At 39.1% G+C, this 27,924-nt stretch overlaps 2 protein-coding genes across 3 annotated transcripts; one reads left to right on the forward strand and one right to left on the reverse strand.

Annotated features, from left to right (window-relative positions):
• Positions 1-671: 671 nt before the first annotated feature.
• On the reverse strand, positions 672-17,591 carry LOC122664657 (peptidyl-prolyl cis-trans isomerase FKBP20-2, chloroplastic). 2 transcript variants are annotated; one of them, XM_043860579.1, is made up of 7 exons: positions 17,436-17,591; positions 17,054-17,153; positions 16,746-16,957; positions 15,878-15,987; positions 14,766-14,874; positions 14,591-14,667; positions 672-879 (listed from the first exon to the last, which is right to left on the reverse strand). In XM_043860579.1, the coding sequence occupies exons 1-7, from the start codon at positions 17,482-17,484 to the stop codon at positions 760-762; spliced, it is 777 nt and encodes a 258-aa protein (XP_043716514.1). In that variant the 5' UTR covers positions 17,485-17,591; the 3' UTR covers positions 672-759. The 2 variants fall into 2 exon arrangements, with proteins under 2 accessions (XP_043716514.1, XP_043716513.1); XM_043860578.1 differs by having other exon boundaries at positions 16,746-16,972.
• Positions 17,592-17,956: 365 nt separating this feature from the next.
• Positions 17,957-27,156, forward strand: LOC122665222 (ubiquinol-cytochrome-c reductase complex assembly factor 1). The gene is made up of 8 exons (XM_043861313.1): positions 17,957-18,035; positions 18,204-18,453; positions 18,954-19,167; positions 21,328-21,494; positions 25,207-25,331; positions 25,798-25,858; positions 26,390-26,438; positions 26,956-27,156. Exons 2-8 carry the CDS (start codon positions 18,280-18,282, stop codon positions 27,027-27,029), a joined length of 864 nt encoding a protein of 287 aa, XP_043717248.1. The 5' UTR covers positions 17,957-18,035; positions 18,204-18,279; the 3' UTR covers positions 27,030-27,156.
• Positions 27,157-27,924: the final 768 nt, after the last annotated feature.

A 27,924-nucleotide genomic window follows, 5' to 3' on the forward strand; every position in this document is an offset into this window, starting at 1 on the left:
CATTCAGTGGATGCAAACAAAAACAGTTAAATCAAATTTTGTTACATGATCTTAATCATTTGAACGGGCTTTGTTTGGGAAACATTCTACATTTTCTACTGCAAAATAATACTAGTCAGAATCATCTGAATAAAGAAGATGTTTGGTCTAGGAGATCACTTTGCTTCAGGCCCATAGAAAGGAGAATTCCAATTTCCCACAAGAGACCAGGATTTGCAGTAAATAAAGAAGCTTGGGAAATTTTGTGTTCTACACAGTTATCCCAATTGTACATTAAGGTTGTAATAGGAGATTGAACAAGTGCAGCAACAACAAATTGCAGAAGAGGTGGTATTGCCAATATAGGATTACAGAATCAAGCATTGAAAGCGAAATGATACAATTTGATGCTACTGTAGCTCCATCTGAAGAATTCTGATATTGTGTATGAAAGTTTAAAACAAGAAGTACAGGAATCAGATCTTGCTGGAGCAATAGATGTTCAAATAAAGGGCTGAAGAACAAATGAGGTACCTTATACTCAAGATGTGAATCCCAAATCAGTATGGCACTATCATCTGGTGACCATTCAGCTTTCTTGGCCCACTAAAGTAAACTACTTCGCTTTTTGTAATTGCTTATTCCACATTCATTGCCAAACCAAAAAAAATAGAAGGCGGGGGGGGGGGGGGGAGATGATAACTGCTTTCTTGAAACTCGATTCAAAATCTGTAAATAGGTCATTGTTTGGACATGAGGATAAAGAAAATGCAACTGATCTTAGTTGCACACAACATCAGAATAAAAACCTATTGTCCTCCTCTGACAATCTTGAATGTCGAGTAATTCCACGTCGAAAACCTCAAATTGTTTTGAGCTGAAAAATGTAGATGGGCCCACCTGTAAAATACAAAAACACTTCATCACCATTGCTACTTCAATGATCAAAATTACCTAGAAAAGCAAACAAATTGATGTAAATGCCTTTCATTCAAAAGAGCACTTATTTTGATTATCTTCCCCTTTAGGCTGTGATTGATTGTTCTCCCATATGCTGTGGGAACATCAAGGGATATGGTCATTAGGTTGTCTTTTTGAAGATAAGGTTAGGAGAAAAACATAACTATTTAAGGGAAACCCATCTCCAAAAAATTGTCCCACCTGTTCTGTTGGAAAAAGTGGGGAAAGGAATTGAGAAGATACCATTTCCATTTTGCATGAACATCTCTAGGCAAGCAACCTTACTCATAAAATTGGAATAAGAAACCTGCGAACTTCGGATTCAAGAGGGCAATTGATCCGGAAAGGGCTCTGCAGGCTGGTGTGGCGCGCCATACACAAAGCTTTTCCTTTTCCGAAAGGTGTAATGCAGGCCACCATGCAGCACAAAGGCGCTCTTTGCCCTGTGGCATTGAGTCCGATTGCCCCTTTTTTCTCTTGATAGCTTGCCTGTGCCTCACTGGCCGTGTCGCACTAATGAATCTCATAGCACAATCGGAGGGTTGTTTGAATGGTTATGGATTTTGCTCCCCGCTCTAGTTACCTTTGCTTCTGCCTCTGAGGAGGGACAGAAACTTCATTGATGGTTTCTAATACAACCAAACAACAAAAACTTGTTTTCTTAATAATTTCCTCTTATATTCACTCAATAACTAAACTTTCTTTTCCACTTTCTCTGAGTAGATAACCAAATGTGGCCTTATCGACTTACTAATTTATTTATTAGTCTTACGGGTTTACTCATTTGTAAGACACAAATGATGCTGACCATTGACATATTGTAATCTATAGACAAGAACTCAAGTTATTTGGGCAGAAATCAGGAATCATTTGCAGCACCAACGTTTTTTATTATGAGTTCTTTTGGAAACAAAGATTAAGGAGCTGAATTCTGATTCTATTTGTTCTTCGATTGTGCCATCATGGGGATTTAATCATAACTATCATCACCATCAGAATGGTCAAATTTGGTGCTTTTGGAACAAAGGTAAGGTTGCTATTCAATTGTTATCTACTTCTGATCAGTTCATGCACTTCATAGTCACTGTTTTGCAGAGTAATCATGATTTCTTCTTCCCTGCCATTTATGCATCCAATTCTGTCTGAAAGGGGTAATCTATAGTCTTCCCTTGTTAACCTTTCTAGTTAGGTTGGGTCTGATAATTGGTGTCTAGCTGGGGATTTTAATGCTGTGCTTTCTTCACATGAAAAATTGGGGGGGGGGGGGGTCCTGTTGATGATATTTCTCTTTCTGAATTTGCTACTTGTCTTAGTTCTGTTGATGTTTCAGACCTTCGATGGACAGTTTCAAATTTACTTCGTCTAATAGGGGAATTTCAGATTCTAAAATTTCTTGCAAATTAGACCGTGTCCTTGTCAATGATAGCTGACTTCTTCCTTTCCTGCTTCTCATGCTAATTTGAACCCCTTGGTATTTCTGATCATAGTCCTGCAATTATTTTGATCAGCCTATATGCCTCCTTCGGTCCAAAGCCATTCAAATTTTTTGACATGTGGACCAGCCATAGTTATTTTCTCCCTCTTGTTAGCCAGGGCTTGGAGCTCTCCGGTGAAGGACTTTGTCCTCTCATCATTTTCGCCCAAAAAATAAAAGCTATTAAACTAGCTCTCGGGGATTGGAACAAGAATAGTTTTGAGAATATTTCTCAGGCTATTCATGATTGTAGGTCTCTTCTTTTTGATATTCAATCTAAACTTCAAGATGACCTTCAGAATCCAGGTTTAGCAGAGAATGAGAGGGCTATTTCTTCTAGATTAGGAGCTCTTCTTAAGCAAGATGAAAGTTTCTTCAAGAAAAAAACCAGAATTAATTGGTTATCTCTTGGGGACTCTAATACGACCTATTTCATTAGTCTATGAGGGCTAGCAGAGTCTCAATTCCATTTATAGACTTGGAAACTCATAGGATTCCTTCATTTCTAATCCGGAATTGATTAAATTGCTTTTGTATCCCACTTCTCTACCAGTTTAATCCCTCTACTCTCAATCCCATTGATCCAATTCCTGAGGACATTCAAATTTTGAAGGTCCCTCCTGACCTTCAGAGGAGTCTTACTGCCATCCCTTCTGAGGAGGAGATTATTTTTGCTATTAAAACTCATAAGGCTCAGAAAGCTCCTGGGCCTGATGGTTTCAGATCAATCCTTTGACACACCTATAGAGGATTCCGAGGAGCCAGGACAGCTAGCTATCCTTGAGTCTGAAAATCCTGTCGGGTTCCAGCACATCAGTTTCTTATGCCAGACATGCTGGGTCGAGCATATGCGGAACCTCACCATATCCTAGGCTGGTATATAGGTAAGAACCCCATTCTATGTATATATATATACTGTTCTTGTTTAATTACTGTACTAGGGGCAGAATGGTACATTTTACCTAGTGGGACCCACACCCCTTTGTAGATCTAGACTGCTTAGGTGCCAACATACCCGGGCCCACTTCCATTACTTTTAAAATCCTAAATTACAACTTAAAAATTAGAATTAAGTAATTAAATTACTTTAAAAATAGATTAGGAAATTACATTTTAAAAACTGATTTTAACTAATAAGTAACAAACAGCCCTTAGTAGATTTTATATATAAGAAATCCTTAGCTTAGGATTTCATTTTTACACCAAATAGAAATCGTTCCAGCCTTGGGAGCTTAGAAGAAAACTAAGAAAAGGAGAAGAAAAGCTGGGATTACTCTCTTCCAACCTTGAGATTCAATTGGAATTGGATATTGGGGCTGTCATCATCAAGAACCCTCTCAATTCAGGTAAAGCCTCTAAACCTGAACCTGTTTTTCCCAAATTACTCTCTTCTCTCTTCTCTAATGGATGAATCATTGACCCATATCAACCCTAACATGATAAACCCTAAATTGGGTTGTTCAAAACCCTAAATTGAAGACCTAATTAACCAATTTATTATTCTAGGAACAACCTGTAACCCTAAATCCCTATTTTTTCTCTATATGACATGCTGATTTCTTCTTAGAATTAAGACCTATTTCAGCCTAGACCTAATAGCTTAGATGGCTTTTGATAAAATCCCCATTTAAGACTTAGTTATAGCTTGGTAGGTTACTAAAACCAGGCTGTAATATCAATCCCTCATCTCCTTCTCTCATTTCAGCCATTTTCTTAAGAAAACTTGCAGAATTAATAATTATTAAAATTTTATTTGAAACCCTAATCTGATCCTACATGCAAATGGGTCAAAACCTTCCAATTGCTGTAATCTATCAAAGCCCTAAACTAATTTTGGGAAAGTAGCCCCATACTTCAATGATCCATGGACTTTGGATCCCAAAACAGACACTGCCAAGTGAACCGGATCAGCCAGTTCTGAATCTGGTTCTACCTATTGGCTTGGTTTGGGTTCTTGGGTGCCTTAGGATTTTACCTAGGACTATATTAGACCTAATATTTGTTATATATTGGTTATTTAGGGACTAATAACATCAAGTGGTCAGGTATTTGGTGTGTATTGGAGCTTCATTTGTCTAGGGATATTCTCCAGTACAGGTAAGGGAATTCTGACTTTCTTAGGAATGTTTCTTCTTTAATTTTTATTTATGCTGGCTGCCATTTACATCCATCATCCTAATAGTATATTCATGTAGTTTTTATAGCTTTTGCTTTGCATTAGAAGTATGCAAGTTATAGGTGTCATCTCATTTTTGCATTTGCATACTTTTACTATGATCTATTGTGATGTGTTGAGAAATGATGTTGGACTTCTAAATTACTATCTATCGCTGCCTCATATGACATCATGTTTAGAAATGCATATGGTTAGGCTATCATTAACCCAAATGCTACGACCCTTGCCAACAAGGGTACGGTGTTGGATAACCCGTGGCAGGTCTGAAGGGTTAATACCGGAATGTCATTCATTGTCCCAGGTCTAATGAGTACATACCGGAATGGGAACAACAGTAGGGTTATCACTGGGGGTTCGTTGGGGTTTGATGTGTATATTCCGGAACTGGCGGGTCTCCACTGTAGTAGAGTGGTATTCTTGGGAAGACCGATGAGTTCATTCTGTGACTGGGAATATCATACCTACTACAGTAGCATTTATACCTCATGAGACCTAGACATTGATGTTAGTAGCATTCTTAGATATAGGTCATGCATCATGGACTATATGCTTGTGTTTGCATATTTTCCTTACTGGGCTCAGTGGAGCTCACCCCTGTGGTACCTCTTCTTTTTCAGATAGTGCTGCTAGTTTTGAGAAACCAGATGATGTTGATATTACTGCTTCTGACTTCCACACCGAGGGAGACCGTGCAGTACAAAAGTTTGAAGTTCATGAAACCTTCTGTGGATGCGATGCATGCGCGTTCACTTGATTTGGCCTGATGGAGCAGGCTAATCTTTTTGTGTTTATAAACTTTTTGTGAAATATAATATGTAGTTACTATTCTACTTTTGTACTTGTGGTGCCTTTTGAGAATTATACATGTATCACAGGTTTCACATAATATAAATACTCAGTTATCATTTAATTCCTTTATTATTATTGTTATTATCACTGTTTATTCTCTTCCGCTGTAATGATTTACTGTGTTTATGAACTGTGATATGGAGTACTGCACTAATTGATCCTGGGGGATCGATTGAATGCCAGTTGGCATTCGGTCACACCTTGCCCTTACTAACCGGGCCGGGGTGTGACAGGCTTTTCCTTTCTTCCTAGGACAATATTAAAGATCTTATTAAGGAAATTCGTTGCTTCTTTTTTCAGCCAAAGATAAGAAGCATTAATCATACTTATATTTGCCTTGTCCCTAAGCAAATCTTCTGTAAGCAGCTTTGAATATGAATGCTTGAGTGTCTTAGATCGATCACCCAACCCCTTATTTATAATAATATCAAGTTACAATCAAAGTATGAATCCCAAATCCTATTCCTATTAGGAATTCCTAGTACAACTAGGACTCCCAAATAGAGATCGGATAGAAGGGATAAAAAATAGAAAAAAGGAAGAATTAAAGCATAAAATAACTAAACTAATAAGGACTAAATTACCCCTATCGGGTAAAGTAGTCAATCTCAACACTCCCCCTCAAGTTGGAGCAAAGATGTCGATCATGCCCAACTTGACTAGATTGGGATGAAACAATTTCCTAGACAATCCCTTGGTGAAGATATCAGCAAGTTGATCAGTAGATGTCACAAAGGGAATACAAATCAGCCCATCTTCTAACTTCTCTTTGATGAAATGCCTATCCACCTCAACATGCTTGGTACGATCATGCTGTACTGAGTTGTGTGCTATGCTGGTTGCAGCCTTGTTGTCGCAGTACAACATCATAAGAAGACGAATAGGAACACCAAGATCTTGTAGCAAACCTTTAAGCCAGAGTAACTCACAAATACCTTGTGCCATAGCTCGAAACTCAGCTTCTGCACTAGAACGAGCAACTACATTTTGCTTCTTGCTACGCCATGTGACAAGATTTCCACCTACAAAGGAGCAATACCCAGAAATAGATTTGCAATCTACAGAACCAGCCCAATCAGCATCAGTGTATGCTTCTATCCGTAGATGACCATGCGTAGACAGAAGAATTCCTTTTCCAGGAGTTGACTTCAAATAGTGCAAGATACGAAGAACAACCTCCATATGAGAAGAGTAGGGATCATGTATAAACTGGCTCACAGTACTCACGGTGACAGCAATGTCAGGACGAGTATGTGAGAGATAAATCAGCTTCCCCACAAGTCTTTGGTACCGGCCTTTATCAACAGGCTCACCCTCTTTCTCCTTGAGTCGAACAGTAGGATCCATAGGAGTATCTAAAGGATGGCAGCCTAGCAACCCGGTGTCAGCCAACAAGTCTAGGACATACTTCCCCTGGGAGAGAAAACTGCCTTTAGAAGATCTGGCCACTTCAATCCCAAGAAAGTATCATAGTTTACCTAGATCTTTAATCTCAAATTCTTGTCCAAGGAAGGTCTTCAATCGTCTGATCTCGTCACCATCATTGCCAATAACCACTATATCATCAACGTAGACCATAAGAACAGTGAGTTTTTCACCAGCCCTCTTTATAAAGAGTGTGTGATCAGCATTACTCTGCTTATAGCCCACAAAAATCATGGCCTTGTGGAACCGGCCAAACCATGCTCGAGGTGACTGCTTCAGCCCATAAAGTGCACGCTTCAACCTACACACTTTTCCTTGGTTTCTATCACAAGAGAACCCTGGTGGAATGTCCATATACACCTCCTCATCCAGTGCTCCATTTAGGAAGGCATTTTTTACATTTAGCTGCTGTACGTCCCATCCAAGGTTGACTGCACAAGATAATAACACACGAACAGTATTCAACTTTGCAACAGGTGCAAAAGTTTCCTGGTAATCAATACCGTATGTCTGAGTGAACCCCTTGACAACAAGTCGTGCCTTATACCTATCCATAGTGCCATCCACCTTCTGTTTCACCACAAACACCCATTTACATCCAACGGTTTTCTTCCCAGGTGGAAGAACCACAAGCTCCCATGTGGTATTTTTCTTTAAGGCTTCCATTTCTTCCATCATAGCTGCCTTCCACTTTCCATCTGATAGAGCTTCCTGCCAAGTGTTAGGAATACGAACAGAAGAAAGAGAGGAAATAAAAGCACGAAAGGATGGGGAAAGGGAATCATAAGAAACAACATGAGATATGGGATGCTAAGTGCAGGTTCTGACACCTTTGCGAAGAACAATAGGTAATTCAGGAGAAGGAACATTAGCAAGTGGAGAGGCAGGTTCTGGATCCGAGGTTGACAGTTGGATGGGTACTGGAGCAACAGTTGATTGAACCTGCTTATGTTTCCTTGCATAGGTTTTCACAGTACTGTCATCAATCCTCCTCTGAAGGAGAAGGAACATTACCAGGTGGAGAGGCAGGTTTTGGATCCGAGGTCGACAGTTGGATGGGTACTGGAGCAACAGTTGATTGAACCTGCTTATGTTTCCTTGCATAGGTCTTCACAGTACTGTCATCAATCCTCCTCTGAAATTCACTAATAGTCCTCTGGATAGGAGTCTGAACAGGGATAGATTGCTCCCCCTGAATAGAAATAGTCTCCCCTTGTATAGGAAGCTCTCTCCCTGACTCAGAGGGAGTACTAGGGACAGCCCGAACTGGTTCAGACTCGTGGTAAATAGACTGAAGTGGAGGTGGAGAGTCAAGAGTCAGCACATCTTCACTAACACTCTCCCCCTGAAGAGGTGGGGTTATATAATATGGAACACTTTCATGAAAGACAACATCCATGCTGACAAAAGTCCTGCGGGATGGAGGGTAATAACATTTGTACCCCTTCTGTGTAGCAGAGTAACCCAAGAAAATGCAGCGGAGACTATGTGGTTCAAGTTTACCAGGGGACCGTGTATCCCTAGCATAACAAACGTAGCCAAACACCTTAGGTGGGACTATAAAGGAAGAAGAGCCAAGTAATAGCTCAATAAGGGCTTTGGAAAGAAGAATACGGGCAGCCTATTAATTAAATAGGCCGCAGTAAGGACAGCATTCCCCCCAATAAAGGGAAGGGACATTGCGAGGTGGAGAGGCAGGTTCTGGATCCGAGGTCGACAGTTGGATTGGTACTGGAGCAACAGTTGATTGAACCTGCTCATGTTTCCTTACATAGGTCTTCACAGTACTATCATCAATCCTCCTCTGAAATTCACTAATAGTCCTCTGGATAGGAGTCTGAACAGGGATAGATTGGGGATTCATACTTTGATTGTAACTTGATATTATTATAAATAAGGGGTTGGGTGATCGATCTAAGACACTCAAGCATTCATATTCAAAGTTGCTTACATGGTATTAGAGCCTCATCTGATCTGAAGAGCAACCCCCCCCCCCCCACGATTTTTTTTTGGTTTTCTTCTCAACTCTCTCGGCTATTGGTTTTCTTCTTCTCCAACTCTCTCAGACTCTCTATCTCATTCAGGGCAGCAACTTTGAGGTGATCCAATGAAGATTTAGCTGCTGCCCTCAATGACACCTCACTGAAGCTTCTACAAATTGGTGTGATCAAAATCTGCCGCAGGTTTCTTCCAAACCTTGGAGATCGAGCTGCTGTCTTTTACAAGCAGGATTTCTGTGTTTTTTTTGGAGATTAATCCCTGCCCTTATTGATCTACATCTTACTCGCTTTCAAGACTGCATATTTGAATCCAAACTACATCAGATTTAAACCTGTAATTCCTTTGCATTCAACTATTCCTTAATTTCTTCAAATTTAGGGCTTCTTATTGGCTCATCAGAAGGGGTCAATTTTTGGAGGGTACCTTCTCCACTACAAGGGAACTATTCGATCACTGTTGCAACCTGTTCTGACGGCTGAAACTCATACAGTTTCAAAACCCAGGGTTCTACTCGATTGTGTAACCAACCCTATTAGGGTTTCTTATTCCATCATCAGAATTTTCTGATTTTTTGAAGGCTTATTCCCCACCACCTACAGGGAATTCAATCCCAGTTTCAGCCTATTCTGACGGCTGAAATTGCTGCAACTTCAAAACCCATACTTCAGATCTGATTCAGTTTTTGAAGATTTGTTTTTTTCAAATTTGTGGATCGGTTTCTACCTGAACTATGGGTGATTCAGAGACAACTACTGCTACTTCTGGAGGGGATGGTCAGACTAGGAATGACTTCCTTCCCTATGCTGCTGCCATTAAGCTTGATGGTACAAATTACTTAATTTGGGCCAGATCATTATCCTTGACTGTGGCTGGTAGGGGACTCATTGGCCATCTTACCGGCACCACCAAACAGCCTGCTGAAGAAAGTGCTGCCCGTACTAAATGGGCTGCCAACGATGCTATGGTGATGTCATTTGTTCTAAATTATATGACCACTGACCTTTCCAGTCAATATCTCCTCCTTGACACTGCTACTCAGATATGGACTGCTGTCAAGGGAATTTATGGTCGATCAGGAAGTGGTGCTCAAGTTTATGAAATAAGGAAAACACTCCAAAACACTACTCAGAAGGAGATGTCTATCACTAAATTCTATGCTGCCCTCAAGTGTTTATGGCAGCAATTGGATCATTATGCTAGGTTTCAACCTACTACTACTACTGACATTACTGCCTATCATTCTTATGTTGATTACTTTCGGGTCTATAATTTCCTGGTTGGACTCAATGATGATTATGACCCTATCCGGATACAAGTCCTTGGTCGGGTTCCTTTCCCCACTCTAGAGGAGACCTTTTCTTATGTTCACAGTGAAGAGACACGAAGGGCTGCCATGATGCTTACTCCCAAAGTTGAGAGATTCGCCTTACAGACTGCTGGCTTCACCCCTGTTACTTCTTCTGACAGTGTTGCTACTATTACTACCACCAAAGAGCCTGTGAAGTGTGAGCATTGTCACAAACCATATCACATTAAGGCTCAGTGTTGGAAATTACATGGGAAGCCTGCGGATTTTGAGGCCAAACGTGGTCATGCTAAATCTAAAAACAAAGCCAATCACACTGAAAGTGTAGCTCCAACTCCCACTCCTGATATCGGTTTCTCCTAGGAAGAACTCCAGGCTCTACGTCGAATGTTGAACACATCCGCTGCCTCTACTGCATCTGCTGCCAATTCAGGTTCCTTCTTTGCCCTTACAGGTATTTCCTTTGTTGGACATTGTGCATCAGTAGTTTCCACTTCATGGATCATAGACTCCGGTGCTACTGATCACATGACAGGTTCTTCCAGCCTTTTTAATATATATTCTCCTGCTTCTGGTAATGATAAAGTCAAAATTACTGATGGGTCCCTCTCCTCCATCTCAGGGAAAGAATCCATTGGTTGTTCTCCTTCCCTTACTTACCCTGTCATCTGTGTTGCATATTCCCAAATTTACAACTAATCTTCTTTCCATTAGCAGTATCACTAAATCCCTGAATTGTAAAGTGACCTTTTTTCCCACTTACTGTGTTTTTCAGGAACTGAACTTGGGGAAGACGATTGGATCGGGTAAAGTGCATGGCGGATTGTATCTGCTTGATGGCGATCCTACAACTACCTAGGCTTTACCTTTGACATCTTTCTCTTCTGAATTACATAAATGGCACTCTAGGCTAGGCCATCCTCCTTTAGGTACTTTATCAAATTTATTTCCAGCATTAGTTAAAGACGGTAATACGGAAGACTTTTTTTGTGAGCCTTGTGTCTTGGCTAAACAGACAAGTTCAACTTATCCTATTTCTAATAAAAGATCCTCTTCCTTATTTCATGTTGTTCATACTGATGTGTGGGGTCCTAGTAGGAAAACTTCCTTGTCTAGCCATCGGTGCTATGTCACTTTTATTGACTGCAATTCTAGGCTCACTTGGCTATACCTTATGCACACAAAAAATGAAGTTTTTACATGTTTTCAGCACTTTCATCAGTTGGTTAAGACCCAATTTAATGCCACTCTTCAAATTTTGAGGAGTGACAATGGGAAAGAGTATATAGAAGGTTAGTTCCAAAAATACTTTGTTGCCCATGGAATCCTCCATTAGACCAGCTGTGTCGACACTCCAGCCCAAAATGGTGTGGTTGAGAGGAAAAACCGCCACCTCTTGGAGGTGGCTAGGGCTCTTATGTTTGCTTTGATACCATGTAAGCAGCTTTGAATATGAATGCTTGAGTGTCTTAGATCGATCACCCAACCCCTTATTTATAATAATATCAAGTTACAATCAAAGTATGAATCCCCAATCCTATTCCTATTAGGAATTCCAAGTACAACTAGGACTCCCAAATAGAGATCGGATAGAAGGGATAAAAAACAGAAAAAAGGAAGAATTAAAGCATAAAATAACTAAACTAATAAGGACTAAATTACCCCTATTGGGTAAAGTAGTCAATCTCAACATCTTCTATATAAGTTTATTGCTGAAATCATTGTCAACAGACTTGAATTGGTAATTGATGTTTTAGTGAGCCATAATCAAGCAGCATTTATCCCCGGTAGGAATATTACAGATAATATCCTTCTATGTCATAAAATTCTTAGGGGTTTTGATAGGAAAAATCATCATGTTGCTATCCTCCTTAAGTTTGACATTCATAAAGCTTTTGATTCAATCAGATGAGAATATATTGATCACATTCTGTTTAGAATGGACTTCCCACCGAATTGCATTCATTGGATCCACTGTTGTATTTCATCAACTAATTTTTCAGTCCTAGTCAATGGTTCCCTTCAGGGTTTCTTCCAATCTAAATTGAGGATTCACCAGGGTTGTCCTATCTCTCCGTTGCTTTTCTCTTTCACTATGGAGGGCAATTCTAGAATCTTGTCGATTAGAACTGAGGCAAATTTCATTCAGCCGATTTCAGCCTATCCCTAAATGTAAGGCTTTAATGATCACTCATTTAGCTTTTGCTGATGATCTTATAATTTTCGCCAAAGCATCCCTCCCTCCGTGTTAGCAATTTCTGAGGCATTGAATCTTTTCTCGAGGTGATGTTTGGCCTTTCCATTAACACCCAGAGATCACTTTCATTCTCTGCAAGTGTTTCTAATGAGAAAGCTCAGCTTAGGGATATTTTGGTTCCCTTGAAGGTCTTCTTGTTACCTATTTGGGTCTTGCTTTGATTTCTTCCATGGTTTCTGCTCATCACTATTCCCCTATTCTTGATAGGCTTAGGAAGATTCTTTAATTATGGAAGAGTAAGATCCTCTCTTTTGCTGGTAGACTTGAACTTATTAGATCAATTATGCAGCAATTTGGTCGAGAGTTTTTGGTCAACCAGCTTCTATTTCTTCTAAGATTGAGTTAATCATGTCCTTTTTCTTTGGAAGGGCAGGAGAGCCCCAATTTTCTTCATTACATGAGTTGGGCTAAGGTTTGTCTCCAAAAGATGAAGGTGGGCTGGGGCTTCCTAGGGTCTAGGAATCTAATATTGCTGGTATCATTAAGCTTATCTGGAATATTGCTTCAAAAAAGAAGAGTATTTGGGTTGATTGGATTTATTCTAGATTCCTGAAATCTATCTCCATCTAGACTCTCTTGTATCCTATTGATACTTCCTGGGCTTGGAGGAAGATTCTTAAATATAGACATCTCGTCAGCAATTCCTCAGACTAGTATTGATGATGGTTCTGACACTTTTCTTTGGCTCAACAATTGGCATCTTGATGGTGTTCTCATTCCAAATATGGTGATAGAATTGGTATGATGTTGGCCTCAAGTAGATCAGATAAAGTGTCTTCCATTATCTGTGATGGTTCTTGGCTTTCCGGCCCTAGCAATTCTCTTAATCGCATTGAGGGTTGGAGTAAACTTCCTAGCATTAGATTGAAACCTAGAGGTAGTCGAGACTCTTTTCATTAGGCTGCAAATTCTTCCAAAAAGTTCTCCCCTTCATCTTCTTGGAACGTGATCAGATCTATGGGCCCTAAAGTTCCCTGGTATAGGATGGTTTGGTTTGGAGTCAGTATCCCTAGACATCATTTTACTGTTTAGAGAGTTATGACTTATGACCAATTCGCCTCCTACGCAGGATTTTCTTCTTCAAAGAAATTTGTCAATCCCTATCTGTTGCCTTTGTTGGAATTCCTTGGAAAGTGTGGATCACCTATATTTTCCTATCGTTTTAGGAAATTTTGGCCTCACCCTAGAGTTATCCTTCTGTTCAACATAGAATGGCGGTGGATTTTGAAAAACTTCAGTGGTAAATCATCATATGACACCATTGGTAAGTTGGCTTGTAGTATTGTGATTCATTATGTTTGGTAAGAAATAAAATAAATGGTCATCCTTGACGCGTTCTATTGAGCAAATTTGGGAAGCCATCACATTTGAGATTAGAAACAAACTTCTTCCCATTCGATCACTATGCCTAGATACTATTCGAAATAGGTATCTTGCCTCTTTTTGGGATCTTCCTCTTATTTCTCCCCTGGCTTTTGATGTATCATCCTTTATACTATTGTTTGCTCCCCTAGCTTTTACTGTATCCTTTACTCTTTGTACTTTCCCCTACCCCTGTTTTTTTATGTATCCTCCTTTTTCGCTAGTTGTTTCTTCCCCCGTCTTTTGTTGTATCATCTTTTTGATGGTGGTTTTGTCTCTCTGGTTAGGGATCCGTGATCCGTCCCTTGTCTAGCTTATCTAGCTATTGTAATCTTTTTTTTTTCCCTTTAATATAATTTTCCATCCACTCAAAAAGTTGTTTGTACGAGCTGCCATTTGTAGGGGGGGGGGGGATGTTAAAATAAACTCCAATGAACCATAGCAATTTTTGGCTTCTTGCTGGAAGGCGAATTAAAATGATCTAGGGGGGAGGGGTCAAATCCACAGCTGAAACCAACAGTGTCCATGTTTCAACTGTTTCACTGAACCTACACCAGCACAGACCTACAGAGTCCACAACTATAGGAGTGCAGATAGTCAGCAGTGTCATTGATATTTCACCAAACCAAAGATGGAAAATAAAAGGGGGAGTACTAACACTCCAACCTTTTAACCCACTGTCCTGAAGAAAGGCAGATTAAGTGTTCAGAGCAAAAAATTGGAGTGTCGATGGCACTGCTTAAAAGGAAAATAAGAGCAACAGTGCCATTCAACAGCAAGATAAAAAAATCCCAAACATACTGGTGGTCCAAGTTCTGGTGGAATGATTATTCTTCTCTTCCCTCCAGGTCTCATGTCCTGGATTCCTTCCTCAAATCCTGCATTGAATCCATTGATTCTATCTGTTAACAATAGTCACGGTATTCATGAAGAAAGAAACAAGAATGATTATCTATTTTTGAGCATTATTTTTCACCTGGAACCAATGCATTGGTGCCCATCCGGATTTTTGCAGGAGAACCCCGTAAGTATGTGCTATCAATACGACGGCCTGATTCATTAAAGCCAATATAGTGAAAAGTCACCTGTCATCAAAGTACCTGAATTAAACCTTTTTCTTTTTTCAGGGCGGATAATTAACCAAAAACTTTACTAGGAGCGAAGAAAAAAATCCCAAAAGACAAAAACAACACAACAACAGGGAGCAAAGGCCAAGAACCCACAGAAATACTACACAATGGGTTAGGGGCCCAAATACAAGGAATGTCTAGAGAACACCATCTTAGCCAACCTTGATTGAATTTTTTGAAGTGTATTAACATTGATTGGTAATTTCACTAAATTTCAGTTGGAAACTGTAGCAAATCACATTTTTTTGGGTTTTTTGGGGATCCATGTGAATTGTCATGCATGAAACCTGTGCTTTAAAGACTTCACAAAGTAAATCTTCCTGTCTTCATAGAACAAAAGGAAGTAATAGTCTTAAAAAATGATTGAAGCAAAATCAAGTGCAGCAAGAGGACAATCAGATTGTCAGTGAATGACGTGTGGATCTTTGGAACAGGATGACGATTTACTTAAACAAAATAGGCTGGAGGAAGAGTTAGGGGCAGAGAATAAGAATAGTGATTTGACCCTAATAGGGTGATCACTGTAATCACCCAAAAACTACATGATTCTTACAAGCTGTGTTAATAGAGTCCGCAAATATATAGTGCTCAACTCACCCCTAACCCCTCTTTGCCAAATCATCAGATCTTGATTCACTAAACTTGGCCTTCAAATGAATTGACTTTGGGTGATATTTATGAACTGCTCTTTTTTAATATCACAAAGAGAAATGTTACTTGATAATAAATATTTATGAACTTCTTTATTCTTCCGTTCATACGCATTTCATACATTACAATTATTAGAGTCAGTTTAACTTCAATGAGATCAACATGCTAGCATATGCCATGAAAAGCCAGTAACTTTCTCACGACGGACCATTTTCATCCTATGTTTGAACTTTGAAGGCCTTTTGTGCAATGAGTAGTAATTATCAAGAAAGGAAGCCTAACTTTAAAAGACGATGAAAGTAAAAACCTGTTGACCAGCCTTTGGGCAATCACCTTTACCAACTTCAATATCCGAGTATATAAGTCCTGAGTCACGCTTGATGTAGTTGTCAGATGCCACAACCTTCACCTGGAAACCTGAATATTTTCCAAACATTGTTGTTAACCATATGGAGTTGAGCAGAAGGTGCCAACCTTCTGTACAACAGTCGGTAACAACTAGTTTCAAAATGAGCTTTCCTAATGGGCATTTCTGAATCTTTCAAATAAACTCCATATATCAGCATATCTAATTCATGAAGCTGGAGAATTCAAACATGGAATGCACTATTTAAGTCGAACTTAGTGTAACATACCTAGAGGCAACATTGCTCAAGTCAGTCTGGCCAAACTATGTGATAGCAAACTAACAGTCGTTTAAATAAAGAAATTGTGCAGTTACAATATGAAATAACATAAACCCAGACTCATTCTTAAAAAAAAAAAATGTAGACCTCCCATTGAAATTATTAGTTTTTCACAGGATCTATGGGCAATATACTTGAATAATATTTCATAGAAAAAAATTATAATTTTTAGAAACAAGTGGTTCTACCTTACAAAGATCAAGGTGAGTGTGAGCTGAGGAATCAATCTTACTGCTGTAATTTTAAGCCTCAGTAGCAGCAGAAAACAAGGGTATGATACAGAACTCGTTTCATATAATTAGATTCATAGTGCAAATATAGCGACATCAATATCCTTCGGGTGAATGTAAAACATAAGATGCAAATTCATTAATTACACAGATTGTGAATGTTTATGAATAAATTAAAGTGAACTAGCTCATAGTATTATTAACATCTCATCACACACTTCTTTTTATCTAAGAAGGGTATTAAAGGAACAAGATAAACCTTCTCTAACAAAATTTGGGAAGTCTGGAGGGACATTATTGGCTTCTTGCATCCGCCTGTTCTGTTCAAGCAAGCGCTTTTCATCGTATGTGCTCTTACTCTTCGTCTTTCCAGATGCAGATGTAGGAAACAAGCCTGACGTGACTAAAAAGAACAGGAGAAACCTCCTGCTCAAATTCTCTCCGGAACACAGTGTGTATCTGGAGAATTCTCTGCTCGTACATAAGCTATTCATCGTAAGCAATTAGACCATCTTTAAAGACACACCACAAAAGGATTTAAAAACAATATTCACCCAAAATTCTTACTTTTCATCATTGTGATTGCGACTGAAGCAGCATAACAGAGTTTGTTTCTTCTGGAAGCAGAAGAAGGACCTGAGTGTCGGGTCTAGCGACGGAGTTCTGCCTGCACGAAGAGCGTTCGTTAGCAAGAAAAAGAGAATCAATTTCTGGAAGTCATTTAAGGCAGAAGAACCAGAGAAAATTCTACATGAGCAGGTTATGAGAAAAATAATGCTCCAGATACCCACAAACTTTTTTTGAGCAAAACCCATGATTCAAAAGTCCTTTTTATCCCTTATCAGAATAAACATTGTGAGTTCGAAGGCCCATTTCGACCTCATCTTCACCAGATATGGGAAACACAGACACAGAGACAATGAGAGAGAGAGAGAGAGAGAGGCCTTACATGGAAACGAGGAGGAATAGTTAAGAGAAGTGGTTGAGATTAGCTGCATAGCTTCTCTGAGTTTTCAAGCTTCCAGCATCTATCTAGTTGGCTTTCTTTTACTCAGGAACAGAGAATTGGGATGAGAGTCGGTTGGAATTGTTGAAATGTTACAACTCAAAAGTTGAACTTTTTAGGGACTGGGGAACTCTCTCACACACGTGTTTAAATTTTTTTTTTTGCTTTTTATTTTTTTCTAGGTTTTTTTTCTTTTCTTTTTCTATCCAACCAAACACAGCCATTAGGGTTTCATCTGATCCACGACGAAGTCCCTATAAATCTTCATAGGAGAAAAACCCCGTTACTCCGTGAGGGAAGCGTGGGTCCGGGTTCTAATCCACTCTAAGTTAGACACGTGTCCTGATGGTGAACCTCTCAAACGGATGTACGGGCATTGATGCCTTAGAAACAGGAAGCCTCCCCAGGAGAGCAAAGCAAACCCTTTCCCTCCATTAATGGCGTAAAACGCAGTTCGTTTGCAGTTGGCACAGTTTTATCGAATCGAAGAAGGAAGGAAGAAGAAGAACCCTTTCTACTTTCTTCTCTCACTTGAACTCGGAGGTTGGTATTGGTGTACTTGTTTGTATATTTTCAAGTACTACAACCTTTGAAAAAATGTTGTTTGATTCTCATCGAAAATTTACGATTTCAGTCAATAGATCTTGAAAACCCATTTCAAGTTGTGGAGAAATCGATTAACCCTTGTTATGTTTTCATCGTATTTGGTAGGTGAGTGATCAAACCTGTACCTTTAAGGTTACGACGAAATAGAGCTGTCTTCAAATTGAGATAGAGATAGCCAACAATGTTGCCGAGGTGGAGCACAGCAATTAGCCAGCTCTCCAAGGTTGGACTACGGAAGAACATGGAATTCTCAAAATATCTTTATGATGGGTCTAGAAACTATTCCAAGGTTGCTGCAGCTGCAACTGCAACTGTGGTAAATTCTCCACTTCATGGGGTCTCAACCAAGCCGGAGGTATGAAGCAAAACCATGATTGAATTCACTGACCATCGTTGTGGTTTTCTAAGAATTCTATGAAAAATCGTTTTATTCAGTTTGCTGATAACATTTTATATAGTTTCCGTTCGCATGATTGTGATTGGAATCTCAGTTCTAACATCCTCCTCCTCCCCCCCCCCCCCCAAAAAAAAAAAAAAAAAAAAAACTCACGTTTTAATTTCATTCATTTTTGTGTCATGTGAATTTTTAACTTGTAATTTGGGTCCTTCCCCCTCCTTTTAAGTGAATGGATTGCTGAAAAAATATATGAAAACCTTGTCCAGTCAAGAAGCCCACTAAAAATAACACAGCAGTGTATGCAAGTACAAGCTTACTTGCATGTTACAATTGGACTTGTATATTCTTATATTTCACTTGGTCACTGGTGCATTTCCCAAACTCATTAAATTGTTTCAAACTCTATTTAGAGCTTCTTAGTTGCTGAAATTCTGTATTTCTGTATTTCCTATTGTCAGGTGAACTTAAATAAGTTGTTTTGGTCTAAACCCTCTTCATTGGCTTTGGCACCAGACTCACCTCTGAGAATTGAGGAGCCAAAATATGAGGGCTTTCGGCGTACTATCTTGAAGCTATTGTTGTTTTATAGCAAGCAAAGTAAATCCATTCGAGGGGCAAACGTGATATACCGGCGTATCATTTCACAAGTTGACAAACAGCCTATTTATGATGGTGATTTTCTTCTTTTCTTTGGAAAATGAAGTAATTAGATGGAGTAGTAGTCTTAATTTTAAAAGGATTCATGATGTTAGAAGTTTAGACTACACTTATGATTTCTTTTGTAAAGGCTAAAAATTCTTAGATAACTTCTTGTTTTTATTTTTAAAATTTTTATTGCTTCTTTGCAATGGAAGTTCAAATGATGCACTATGCCTCTCATGGGAAATTTGGATACTTTAACCAAATATTGATAATTGAAACTTTTCTTCTTGTCTAATCAAGCTGGATGAACCAAACTAACTTGTCTTGGAATACCTCCAAAGCAACTTATTTGTGAATACCTCCAACTTATCCTGAAATTTATTCTGTCAAGCAGACAATCTAGAAATCCCTACCATTTTTTCATGAAAAGTTATTCTGAACAGACCCTTGATCATCTACTCCCAAAGCCCGCCCTTACTCAGTATGGAGAATTTTTGTCAACAACGACAACAACAACAACAATTCAGCCTTATCCCAATCAAATGGGGTCGGCTACATGGATCCTTGCCCTTCAATCAACTGTATTCAAGGTCATACTTGATACAAGGTCTAAGCTATGCATTTCTTTCCTGACCGCTTCTCCTTCTGACTCTTTTAGTTCCTTCAATCTGAATCAAATCACTCCTCTGTGTTGGAGCATCCACAGGCCTCTGTCATGCCACCTCAAACGATTTTCTCGTAGCTTATCATGTATTAGAGCTACTCCCAAATCAGCTCTAATATGATCATTCCTTACTTAATCCTTCCTAGTTTTGCTACTCATCCATTTCAACATCCTCATCTCCGCTACATTGAGTTTATCTATATGATGCTTTTTAATTGCCCAACATTCTGCCCCATACATCATAGCCGTTGTATGACTGTCTTATAAAATTTTCCTTTATGTTTTAAAGGAATACGTAGATCACATAACACTCCGGACGCACCTTGATCCCCCGCAGTTCTTAGTTCTTACACTAGTAACCAGAACACCATACATATCTTTATTTATGTCCACATATTTACTTGAAACACTTATTTTCTCTAGTACTTGCTGCCAGTCCCAAGACCGGATAAAGGAGGAGGGTTGGTTCGTCAGGTCGACAGCCGGTACCTGAAAAAACCATAGCCAAACCCTTTTACTTGGATTCTAGAACCTTATATTACTAATGCTATCTGCAGGTTCACGATAACTTTCCAAAAACTTCATGACTAATTTAACCTTCTGCTTTTCCACTCATTGGCCTTTACTGTAGCTATGACAGATCCTCGAATGCTTTCATTTTCCATGTAAATTGACACAACCAATAACAAGAGAGCCTTGTCATTTTTTGTGTGGCTTAGGTTGTGTTTGGATGCTTGGGCTGAAATGCTTCCATGGGGACAGGTTTGAGTACTCAAGTTATGGTGTGTTGGTTGTGTGGGATGAAAATGTTTTCTGCAGATTGCATGGCCAAAACAGTGGAAAAGGGTGAAAGTCATCTGGCAGGAGCCTGCTAGATAAGAATTGTAGGAGGAAAAAGCAGCCAATGGCCCTTGCTCACCCCCAGGTCTTCTAGGTTTGTGCACTGGGTTCCACTCCACTATGGTGATCCATCTCCGTCCTAGCAGTGATGGACACGAGAAATGCAATGAGCAAGAGTATGTCAGAGTACTTGATAAAGTTTTGCCCCCTTTCAAGAAATACATACTGCCAATCTGTTATCTTCATTTTTAGTCTTCAATCACCAGTTTCCACATGCTATTGTTTCTGCAAATAGCTCCGAAGATAGGCCAAGTTAACTTGGAGGAGAGGAACTTGCTCGACAATGAAGATTTTGAGCAATTCTCTCCTATATTGAGCACATCTCAGCTCCAAAAATCTCTCTTCTGGAGCAATGAATATGTGATCTGGAGATGACTTCAAACTTCGAAGTACCTCAGTATACGTCTTAAGAACATAACTATTTTCTTTCGTTTTCTTTGTTTATCCCAACAAGAATATTTCCAGGCCCTTTGTTGTAATCCGTCGTTTGTTCTAACAAGGGATTTTGCCTTTCGTTATGGACTTAGATAATGATAATCATTGTCAATTAGCTATCCTTAACCTGGCATATTGTTGTCTCCAAATATCAAATAATGACTGATGTTAATGCTCTCTTTCATATGCAGTATTTAACTTGGAGAAAAACTTCAAAACAACGTTTTCTTTGCTTGTACTTCACATGTGGCTTTGCTTGCACCGCTTGAAAGAAGAAGGAAAGGAGGGTGTTGAGCTTGGGCAATATGTGTATGAGATTTACAATCATGACTTAGAGCTGAGAGTATCCAAGGCAGGGGTAAGTGATCATTAAGTGATTAGTACCTTCTTACTACACACTTTTGTAACCTAATATGGTTCAGCCATTTACTTACATGACCATTATCATGCTACCGGTTTAAAATGTATTGGCATCACTTGTGTGTGTATGCAAAGAATAATTGGATGAATGAAGGTTCCCTTTGGAGCCCCTTGGAAGCATATTCATCTGATCCAGAAAGGCTGATCTCTTCTAGCTCAAAGAAATGTCTCTGTCAGAGAGAAAGAGATCAGTAACCCCCATCCCTTTTTTTCTTCCCTTTGTGCATAGGCCTTGGCCTTCATCTTGTTGTTGTATACTATCTTATTTAGCTTTTTAATGGATTCAATCTAACAAAATAGTAGATTTGAGAAGCCCACCCACAGGCAGAATCATAGAAACTCAAACCAGCAGTAGATCTTCTATAACTCCCAAAATAGAACTCAGATAATTCCCAAATTACTACTGAAACTAGGTCTCCCCTGTACTTCAAACCCTTAAAGTTTATTCCAATATAATTGTTGGATGTAAGATATGGGCAAGTGAATCAAAATGGAAACTACGTTCTAGAATTAGAAACAAAGCTATAACTTCACAACCACACAGCAGCACAGCATCAAACAAAGATCAGATTCTCCACTCGTCATATGGAACACAATATGTAAGAATCATCTTAAGCCGATAGCCAGAATTCACAGTTCATTAACCCAACAGAATAGAAACTAGATAATAGAATTCAGAGTTCATTAAACACAATTATCCTTAACTGTAACTAAAAGGAATACTAGAAACAAGGCCAAGAATGGTGCTGTCACAAGGTTCAAACTATGGCAGGATACTGCTATCAATGACAGGAATCAATGGAAAAAGAGAAGAAGAAGTTATAAGATAGAAGATGAAGGATATGAACTAGGCTTCCCACATAGAACTTGATTAGCATCTCACCAATCCAACGTGGCGTCCCACGAAACTACGTTGCCATCCCACCGAGGGCTTCACTGCATCTCACAGCAAAAGAGTTCTAAATCTCTCAGTAATCAGCAAACATAAGCTTAATAAATTGTTCAAATCGTTGGTAGTGGGTATGATCCCTTACTCTTTATTTATAACTTCATGGAAATAAGCAAAATAGGAAACCCTATGTATGGAGGGGTGGTTTAGGAGTAACCTCGGTTCAAGACAAGCTACGAGAAAGTTGTTTGAGGTGGCATGCCCATGTTCAACGGAGGCCTTCGGATGCTCCAGTTCGGAGGAGTGACTCGATTATGATTGAAGGTCCTAAAAGAGCTAGGGGCAGGCCTAAAATGACCCTAGGAGAAGTGGTGAGGAAAAACATGCATAGTTTAGGTCTTGTTTCAAGTATGACGTCGAATAGAGCTGATTGGAGGGAAAGGATCCGTGTTGTCGACCCCAGTTAGTTTGTATAAGACTGATTTGTTGTTGCTGTGTTCAATTTCTTTTCTTTTATCTTTATTATTTTGTCTTTGCTAGGATCCATGTAGCCGACCCCATTTAGTTGGGATCATAGTTCGAGAACTCGCGAGATCTCGCCGAGTTTCTCGGTTTTTTGGAAAAGCCGAGACGATACTACCTGCGAGTCTCAAAAGTGCAATATCTCGGCGAGATCTCGGATCTCGGTTTCGACCCATTTTTTTAACCCACCTACCACTTAAATACCTCACCTAACTCGACATATCTCGGCGAGATCTCGGATCTTAGGTCCAGATCTCGAGTTGACCCAAAGTTGAGGCTTCGAGTTGGAAAAAAAAAAATGCACCAACTCGGCCAGATCTCGACTCGTCTCGGTTTTTCCAAGAGCCGAGTTGGTACCGATACCCAAGTTTTAGTACCTTGGTTGGGGTAAGGCTGAGTTGTTGTTGTTGTTGTTGTTGTAGGATACCCCTATATATGGTAGGTAGAATCCCAAGTCTTCTTCGAAATAGAAACTATTCTAGAATCTTAACAAAATAGAAACTAATTGTTTAATCCCATTTGGGCTTATAGAATTGACTCATTACTATAGAAAACCCAAAAATAGTCAGCCCATGGTAACCTATTAGGCACTCAAAATTAAGCCTATTGGTCCATTCTTGGCCCAATTTGACTCAACCGATGGCCTGGTTTGCTGCTGGCCTTCTTGTTCTTCTGAACTGCATCACAAAGTCTAACACCATTTCATGATTTTGTATCATTTTGTAGTTTTGCAAACCATCCACAATGAATCTATGTCATGGATATTCCATTCCTACCTGATCAAATGAATATTGAGATCATAGTTCGAGATCTCGCCGAGTTTCTCGGTTTTTGAAAAAGCCGAGACGAGACTGCCTACGAGTCTCAAAAGTGCAATATCTCGGCGAGATCTCGGTTTCGACCCATTATTTTAACCCACCTACCACTTAAATACCTTACCTAATTGGACAAAACTCGACATATCTCGGCGAGATCTCGGATCTCGGGTCCAGATCTCGGGTTGACCCAAAGTTGAGGCTTCGAGTTGAAAAAAAAAAAATGCACCAACTCCGATCTCGCCGAGATCTCGACTCGTCTTGGTTTTTCCAAGAGTCGATGGTACCGAGACCTGAGTTTTAGTACCTTGATTGAGATTGAACTGGTGAGAAATGGTGCATTCACTCTTCACTTCTTCCAGACAAGGTTCCAAAATTCGGGTTTTGACCAGCTAGAAACCGAGATTGCTTAAATCTGATTTGTATTGAAGGAGTTATGTAATGGTCAAACTTAATTTGGTGTGTGCAAATGCTGTCAAAATCGCTCTAAATGAAAACATTTTTTAGACATCAAAACAAATGAATAATTTACCGCACTTTTGGTTTTTAGCAATGTTTTACCATATTAAGATTTATGAAATTTTTAGATTTGAGAAAAACCCCAACATTTAAAAGTTGAAAATTGCACCTACCACCGAAAATCCAATTTTTGTTCTTGAACTGGGGGGGTTGACTTTTTATCCTTTTGGAATTTGAATTTTTTAACTATTTTTATTGGATTCAAATAGGGGGTATTTGCTTATTTGTGAATAATATCTTAAGTTAAACATTTATTTAAATAAGTGTCTGTCATAGTTTCAGGCATAAATAACTGTTTGTCCTGGTTTCGAGCCAAGTTTCCTCAAGTTTCGATGGGCATGAGTGTCGGAACTTTCGAAATATAGGTCGAAACTGGTCGAAACCAGTGACTTTTTTGACTCCACCCACATCTCGTCTCGGTTGTTTCGACAGGTTTCGACCTAGTTCTCTTTCCATGCTTCCAGATCTACCCCTTGCCTTGTGGGAAGAGGGTAGATCTGGAAGAAACACAGGGTGAATGCACCATTTCATATCAGTTTTGAAAACCATCCACAATGTCACGGTTAATCCATTCTTACCTTGATCAAATGAATATTGAGTTTGAACTTGTGTGAAAAGATGCATTCACTCTGCATTTCTTCCAGATCTACCTACCTCCTTACGTTGTGGGAAGTTCCATTCTATGGCTGAATTTTATTTCTTTTTTGTTGAGCATCAGAGCTCTAGTTATGACCAGGAAGAGGTTGGGTTGGTAATTTGGTGGAAAGCTGTTAGGGTGTCAATCAATAATTTCACTTGAATAAGCCCTTAGTAGAGTGATTTGGTACTTTTACTTCTTTTTTTTATTTTTTTGTTTTTTACTGACTAACAAATGGTTTATGTTTCTTTTCTCCTTTCATTTACAGGTCAACTTACTTTTGACTAGATGGATGAAGGATCTGGAGAAGATATTCTATGGGAATGTTGTTGCATATAATGCTGCAATGCTTCCTGAGGCTAAACAGGATGAGCTTGAGAATGTGATTTGGAGGTAACTTTCCATTTCGCAAGCCATTATTTAATCTGAACCTCTCATTTTAGTTACAAAAAATTTTATTGGTTGAGATGATGGCCAGCATTTTCATGTCCGTGAAATCTGGAAAACACAGAACAATTTTTTTTTTTTTTTTTGCGGGTGGGGGGTTGTTCCCATTGGGTGACTGGCATCAGCATTCCTTTAGCTGTTGGCCAGTAAAAAGGCAGAAGGCCAATTGCATCCAAATGCTTGTGACTTGACATGACGTCCTTCCTGCAAAATAATGGAAGCATATCCAATATTGCAGCCAAATACACCCAATCTTGCAAATTATACAAAGGTTCTATAGTTACATAAAACACACATGCACACACACTCACAAACACATACACATACATATACAGACGTACATCTTGGCAATGGCATTTGCTTGTCGCCTTGTTACTTTGATGCTCTGTTATGATGCCCACTCTTGTTACAGGAATGTGTTCTCCGATGATGGTTCATCAAAGCCAAATGATGCCGCATCAGTTGTCATCCAGGTATGCTCTTGTATTCTTCTCTGTTAATTCAGTTAGTGTCGCCTTGCTGCCATTTGTTGCCTATCTTTCTAAGAGCATCTGAATGGTAAACTGTATATCATAACGGTACAGTTGTCATACGAGGTGGTGATGAGACTAACAATTTGATCTGGCTCAGCAGATATTGCTTTGGCCGGATGATTAGTTGTGGTTAGGCCAGAGAGTGTTGAGACCCAACCAAGGGCCGCCCTTTGATAGATAACTACTGTTGTGAGCCCTTACTCTGTAACTGATACATGGCTTATGTAAATGGATCATGTCTTAATTATTTGATGCCTGCTACAAGCTATTCTTCCTGGCTTCACTCTCTTTTCTTTAGACACCCCTTAATTTTGAATATGGTACCTTTGCACATATCCTATCATGGACTTTCATGAAGTGTTACACCCAAGTTCATAATCATATTGCGGCTTCATGTATTCACAAGCCAAGCCTGTTTCCTGACCAAGTATTGAAGAACTAAAACAACTGTGCCCTTGCTTATGTTTTCAGGCAATGTCCAGATATGTTCGCCGGGAATCTTATTGCTTGACATTGACAGGTAGGTTTTCCTCATCCCATTTTCTAATTCCATTTGTATCTTTGTATTCATCGTAAGAAAATTATATTTGATTGCCTCATTGTTTTACCCATGTTTCTTGAGCTTGTAGCTTATTTGGGTAAAATTATGCACCTGTCAGTTTCCTGACACTGAGCCCAGCTTGTCTCCGAAATAAAAAAGGGAGTACAGTTATTGGTCTTGAAAGGCCATTGGAATGTTTTACTGGCAGCATATGAGTTCACATGCTGGATATTCCATGTTTCTATTTACATTCTAAATGTGGGATAGATTGCACCATTATATTGGATGAATTGAATAGTAGTCACACATTCCCTTGCATGCAAGCCACTTAAACCTGTATGGCTACTCTTCTGCTCTACCCAATTGAAACCATACAAGTCCTCTCATTCAGATGCCTTCCTTTCTGCATGGGAGAAGGTATTTGGAAGCCTTCACCAGTCACCACCATGGTTTTCAATTTTCCTGATGTCTAATGTAAGTACCTGTGGATTGACAGATAAAGAGGCTATATTTTCTGGCAACTTCATGTTTACCTCCTTACAGAACCTATCACCTGATGGCACGAGATAATTAGCGGACGAAGAGATCAGGTTGAGGTTCCAGTAATACTGTGATCAAAACATAGGTTCTTGCTTTTAACTAGTTTTGAAACAGGCTTCCTAATCACTTATTAAAACAATTGTAATGGTTCTTTTGCTTTTTTGTTTGTTTTTGGTTTTTTGGGGGGGGGGGGAGGTGGGGTATATATTCCAAGATAGTGATTAATTCTTTCTTATGACTTGGAAATAAATTTCTTCACCATTATTGTGTGAGGTCACTGTGGAAGGTATTTGGTTTTCATTTATTTTTGGTTATTTTTCCAGTCTTTTTGTTAGTGAAATGAATCAATATTGTGTTTGAGAACTACATAATAGGTTTAATGAATTGAATTTCTGTATAAATGGATCCAATCAAATGTTGTTATCAAATATTCTTTTCCGAGGAATTAGGACTGAATAAGGTGCAACAAGATCAGTCTGGGTGTATGTTTGGGTCAATGTATATTTGATGATACTTGAATTAGTGCTGATCTACTCAAAATCTAATATGCAATCAATTAAGGAATATAAAATTTTGGATTTACAATATGGGGAAAAGATCAATGCTCCCAAAGTGAAACCATGGAGGAAACCCTTGATCACAGATTCCATGCGCAAAAGGGTCAGGAATAGGGTTTTTTCTTTTTTCTTTTTTCTTTTTTCTTTTAAAATCCTGGATTTCTTAAATAATTTTGAAAACATTATATTTACAAATGGAGATATTAATTTAATTTAAAAATTAATCTATGATTAGATGATGATTGATGATATGTCTAAATATGTTCCTTAGATTCAGGGTTGGAAGATTGATTGCTCTAGGCCTTATATATGTCTACAGCTCCCATTAAAAGTACAAAGATGATTATTACCAAAAACAAAAACTACAA

Source organism: Telopea speciosissima, chromosome 6 (genome assembly GCF_018873765.1).
Source record: "Telopea speciosissima isolate NSW1024214 ecotype Mountain lineage chromosome 6, Tspe_v1, whole genome shotgun sequence".
Taxonomy (NCBI): domain Eukaryota; kingdom Viridiplantae; phylum Streptophyta; class Magnoliopsida; order Proteales; family Proteaceae; genus Telopea; species Telopea speciosissima.